This window comes from Protopterus annectens, chromosome 9.part0, assembly GCF_019279795.1.
Source record: "Protopterus annectens isolate FY-2018-M chromosome 9.part0, PAN1.0, whole genome shotgun sequence".
NCBI classification, from domain to species: domain Eukaryota; kingdom Metazoa; phylum Chordata; order Ceratodontiformes; family Protopteridae; genus Protopterus; species Protopterus annectens.
Genome location: NC_056743.1, coordinates 371,544,273 through 371,550,272, shown reverse-complemented (window position 1 = coordinate 371,550,272; position 6,000 = coordinate 371,544,273). Strand labels below are relative to the sequence as shown.

At 38.1% G+C, this 6,000-nt stretch overlaps 1 protein-coding gene across 1 annotated transcript in view; it reads right to left on the bottom strand.

Moving 5' to 3' along the window:
* LOC122810529 (piwi-like protein 2) overlaps positions 1-6,000 on the bottom strand; it is a 709,331-nt gene that overhangs the window by 666,923 nt on the left and 36,408 nt on the right. Inside the window, exon 2 of the mRNA XM_044082112.1 lies at positions 416-518. Within this exon, the coding sequence (XP_043938047.1) occupies positions 416-518 (103 nt within the window). The remainder of the gene's footprint in view (positions 1-415; positions 519-6,000) is intronic.

Below are 6,000 nucleotides of genomic sequence, written 5' to 3'. Positions count from 1 at the left end.
ATATCATGTAGTAGGATTAGGTTCACACCTAATACACCTGGTTGCAAGTAGTAGGGGCAACTACTGCCAACACCACAGTGAGTGTTATCAACCCTAATTTCAGATACAGTATTTCCAGCAATTATTTTATTTATGCACTTTATCTAGTTAAGTTTCCTTCAGCAGTAATTTTTCATGCTTTACGTAGCTGAAGATCGAATAAGGACATGTGCATTCCACATACTATGGAAATACAGCTACACAGATGTCCTTTAAAAAGCTATCACGCTTAATTAAATCAGACCCTGTAAGCAGTCAAAAGTGTTGCCTGACAGAAACAATTGCAAGACTTTTTCATTAAAAAAAATGTAAGAACAAGAACAAAAGTTTATACAAATGTAACTTTATGCAAACACCATATAATGAAGCAGCTTACCCAACGGCAATGTTGTGCCACGTCCAAACAAAGCAGATTTAGTTTCAAATCCTAATTTTTGCATCATGGAAGCGACAGTATGATCAGAACTTAATGGTTCCTCCTACAAGAAATGTATAAATATATAATCAATAATAAAAATGAAGTGCTAGAGATAGCCATAAGATGGATTTCTTCTAACTGAAACCTCCTCCAAAGATTTTCTTTACAATGATTTCTCCATAGTGTTTGAGAGAGAAACAGACAAAGGATGTTTCACATCTTTTAATACTAACAAAGCAGAACAGTTAATTTTGCTCAGAAATTCTTAACAGACTAGAAACCATTTGGGTCTATATTACCAGATCAAAACTTTAGTTACTCAAATACCTTTAAGACTTATCTGATAATACTGAAATCCAAAAACCGCTAACGGACAATTTCACGCAGGGAACTAATTCCCTTGGACATGTGAAGAAAAAAGAAAAAAAAAACATTTAATCCCAAATCAAGTAGGGGACTGTGCCCCCCACACTCCCCCTAACTAAATATACCAACTCCAAGATCACTCTACATTGGACAAAAGGGCATAATCCATATAACGGCCAAGGAAATTCTTTCACTGCGTGAAATCGGCCGTTCGCAGTTTTTGGATTTCAATATTACCAGATCGATCTTTAGGTATTAGAGTAACTAAAGTTTCAATCTGGTAATATAGACCCAAACATTTCTAGTTCTAAGCAAAGTAATAATTTGGAATTATGCCTTATAGTCCATGTACATTCCCACAAATTCTGGATATGTATGAACATATCTGCAGATAGAAGGACCTATAATCTGTGAGGGCACCAGGATTTTAGTTTTCCACAAAGCAGTTGGAGGGACCCTTATAACCAGATCCTTTTCTCGAACGTTCCTCTATTCCAGAGGACCCCTGAAACCTCCTGCTATGGTATAATGCACTAGAGACATGTAATGCCTACTACTCTTGTCCAAAGAAAAAGCAATCGTCTTCCAGGCCTTCGTAACTGGAGTCCTGGAGCACAATACTTGTCAGATGACTTTACTTCCTCTCTTTACAAAGGTCTACTTGAGGAATTCTAAAGGAATTCTAATATTCTAAAGACATGCTTCTGGAGCGTTTCTCCCCGGGCCTCCGCTGAAAACAGGATCTGTGGAACCTAGTCTGACTTTCCCGTTCAACAAATGTTAAACAAATAAATACAAAACAAAATTCCCATAAACAGACCAAATCTTAGAAGATCCCTGATCCAGCTTCCATTTTTGAGCATCTAGCCTTGTCCTGCTTAGCTTGTCTGCCACACTATTTGGCTCTGACAGAATGCAGGATGCCTGTAAAGACACATCTAGTCTGCATAGGGGTTAAGATCTGGTCCCCCTCTGCTTGTTTATGTAGTAATTGCTGTGTAAAATGTTCAAGTGTTCCTGGGGACCAGAGGTGATTTAGCCGAATGCCTTGATATGTAACTGTGCAAGTCTGCTGTCCCAGATACTCCGTATTTTTATCCCCCTTGACACTGCCTCCCAAGCCAAGTCCAAGGCATCTGTGGTGACTGACTGCTTTGGAGCAGGATTGGAGAAGGGGAGTCCTGGATTAAGGGATAGCTGATGTCTCTAAATGATTTCTCTTCTCACAAACTCCACAACTGGAATCCGAAAAGACAATGGATTTTGGTGATGGGACCCAAGAGACTTCACAGGAGAAATTACAATAGCATATGCAGTCTTGCCAGAGTTATCAAGAGAATCAGATGCCATGAGGCCCAGAATCCTGAGGTATTCCCTTGCAGTGACCGAAGTCTAAGTGGAAAACCTCTGAAATAGCTCGAAATATGTTTGACATTTGTTAACCGGACTAGTCCAACTGAGCTACTGCCCTTTTTCAGTGGAGGCCCGGGGAGAAAAGCTCCACAAGAGTTAGACAATATAAATACATACAAAAATAAATATAACAGCTATACATACAAAGAAAAGACTACTTGAAAAATTACAATATAAAACATATAAGAGAAATGAGGATAGAAACATAAATAGGTGGAAAGCAAAAAAGGGATTGTCCACAGAGCATTACAAATTATGGAAGAAATTCAAGTAGGGTGGTTACAGTGACATATCCAAGTACTATGTGGGTAATTTTTTACAGCTTTCTTAAACTCCTGGACTTGAGGAATGAATCTGAGGAACAGAGGGAGGTTATTACAAGCAAGAGCAGGAATGTAGCTGTACAGATTTTGGCCAACAGATTTATTTGGTTTACATATCTGTAAGAGACACTTATCTGAACTTCTGAGAGACTGAGAGGGATTACATAGGGTTAGAACAGTGGATAGATTAGGGCAGGCAGAGGGCTTGTTAAGGACAGAATGGATGGTGAGCAGCTGAGTGGATAAGAGCTGGTCAGGAAACTCTTAACAACTGAGTGTAAGAAGAGCATGACAGTGGTGTGATTTTGGAGGTAGACTGGCTGCAAATTTTGAGTATCCGCGGTGGTACAGCGGTAGCTTTGTTGCCTCACAGCAAGAGGATCTCCTGTTAGATTCTCGGCTGGAGTGCCTTCTGTGTGGAGTCTGCATGTCCTCCCCACGGTAGAGTGGCCTCCGAAAGACATGTGTGAATGGGCGTGCCTTCACTAAATGTTGGGCATCGGGCTGGCAAATCGGCACCATAAAAATTGACTGTCAATCATTAGCGGACCGGAGATCCGCTGTGGCGAACCCTAACCGAGAAAAGCCGAAAAGACCAACAACTGGCTGCAAAACTTGCAATTTTATTGTAGGTGGTTTCCAATTTAGAAAGAAGAGAGGACTGTAAGTTAGTTAAGATTTGAGAGCTATTTCCCTGTGGAAAAGCTCTTTGTACTAAAGTGTTCATCACACAGCATTGTGTCTGTCCCTACACTATTCGCTGGAGTCTCTCTGCATCTGCTGTAGTGGCAAAGGCTACAAAAAAGTTAACTTTTTTTTTGTGACTAGGAGATGGGCAGACAGTGGAACCAGTTGTTTTTTCATTGGTCAAGCTGAAAATGATGCTCCTCTCCCGGAGGAACCAAGCAACACAATAGTAGTAAAAAGTAACTGTTTCCACCAAAATAGAGTAAACAGCACTCCAATACACTTTATCAGTCCTCAAAAAAGTAATTTAAATACAGTTTCTCAACAAAAAGTTTCAGAATTTTTAAACTAATTTTTAAACTGTGAGAAACAAAAATGTGTCTGTTTAAATGTATTGTCAAGTCACACATTCCTACTTTACAATGTACTTTCTTAAACAAGAAAGTAAGTTTAAAGAACATAAATAATATCTGGAAGGTTTTTCCTCAAATGGGAACTTATCTGCCCAGCAATGGAACAGCACAAGCCAACTATCAATCCTCAATGCCACCCATATAGTTTTGGCTCCTGCAGCAGTGATCGATATTGAGCATATGCCATTACTGTGGAATAACCAAACATATATGCATCACCTTCACAAGCCGCATGGGAGGACTGGTGAGTAGTGTACAAAGAGAACTACAGAAATATTTAAGCCTGGAAAGGAATTGGAGGAAGAGTATATTACAAGCTGTTTAAACAGCTTTAAGGACAGATGAAACCGTAAGTGTTGAAAGACAATCAAAACAAATCTGAAAAATGTAAAATACTTGCTATATAAATAAAAATACTTTGTTACATGGCAGGCATAAAGGGGTTAAGCCTTTTGGAGGGTAGAGTTTACTGAAGGAAAAAAATTAAATAATGGATAGGAAGGGCGAGTCTAGTTATGATTGAAAGTATAGTGAAAATAGTGGTGAATTAATAAAGGAAATTGTACAGTAGTGGACCAAAGGAAAGGAGTGAATACCACAACCATCCCCCCAAAAAAAATGGTTTCCTTAAGGATGCAGCTTTGCAGATTCTTGAAACCAGAAGCATAGAAGTGTTGATGGATGTTAAACTTAACATTGCTAAAAGTCCAGAAGGACTTATGATTTTTAGTTGCATGACGGACAACAAGGTAGCACTGCTTAAAGTTACGAATAAATGATTACAGTACTTACTAAGAAATCAAAATAATATCTAAAAGGGTTATTAGATTCATTTTCAATAAAGGACAAAGAACTAGAACTTGCAGCCTCTGGTACTAAGAATGGAAAATATACTGCCTTATGTGGAAGATTAAGAAATATACAGCTTAGGGGGAATCAATTAAGTGAATTATTGCTTTTTCTTCAGAGGAATGACCATATGCATCCATCCACCCTCAACTCCTTTTCCCATTTTTGCACATGGGGTTGGGGTATCACTTCAACAGTGACGATCATCTAGAATCAGCTGAAGATAAGGCGACGGTGTGACATAGAACAAGCTTACAGCAGTACAGTGCCGGACATTATGTGGAAAATACTAAGGGGAATAAGGGAAGAAAGAACAATCAGTTAGCTTATTAGAAACAAATTATTTACTTGAAACGAGATTATAGTTAATGGGTGGTTAACTGAAATGGTTAGCATAAAGAAAGAGGGTAAAGCAAGGCTGAGTGGATTGCTATTTGTATTGGCTCTGAATTGTATAACAAGCAAGTAAGAGAAGTAAAGTGGAAAGTTAGAGGTTTAGAATACCAGTTAGGGCCTACGCAGATGATGTGGTACTGGTGGGTGAAAGTCCTTACTGCAATACAAAAGTAGTTAAAATGCGTGGCTCATTTTAAATACAAAAAAGTAAGGATTTTGGGAATAAGAGTTTTTTTTTTTTTTCTGGAGACATAGAAGTGTTATGGGTGTGAATTTTGATTACAAGGATATTGCTAACAGAATGCGGAAGCACAGATTAAGAGTAAGTTGCTAGACTTCTAGAATATGCTTCAACTGACTTACGTAAAAAGTATATTCACTACAATCTTCCACACTTGGGTAGCTATGATATATTGGCAGTATAAATCAATTCTCGATTGGTACACAAATTTGTTGGAAATGCTTTTAGAGCAATATAGGGGTCAAAGCTATATCCCATGGGGGGGGGGGACTATTTTCCTGTCACATAAAAGATGGAGGTTTGGGTTAAAACAAAAAAAGGTTTCTCATTTAGCCTCATTACACCTATTCAAGTTAGTATGCAATATTATAAAGAAAAACAAATTAGCTGGAAAAGCTTTTTGGAAAAATGTAATGTGACTTGGCATTCTGTGGATGTAGGAAAAAAATAAAGGAAAAAGTGGATAGCAGAAACTTAAATGTATGCTGACAAAATGATGCAGAAAATAAAGCTCAACAAAAAAATAAAAACGGTAAAAATGGTAAGATGAAATAATGCAGAAATGTTCTTAGGTTTAAGTATAAAATGAATATGACAACAAAAAAAAGACTATAAAAGACCGGCAGGATACTTTAAAACAGTCAACACTTTTTGAGGAGACTGATGTTAAAGAAATGACCCACAAAAGTTCAAATTAAAATTTAAACAAGGGGGAGAGAGATAAAGAATACAACAGACCACAATCACTTTAAGTGGGAGCACAGGATGTAGCACGCACTTTAGCATGGGTAACCTTAATTTTGGGTTAGATGATGCCTCTAGGTGCAGCTGTCAATTTGGGGCAATTGCTCCTCT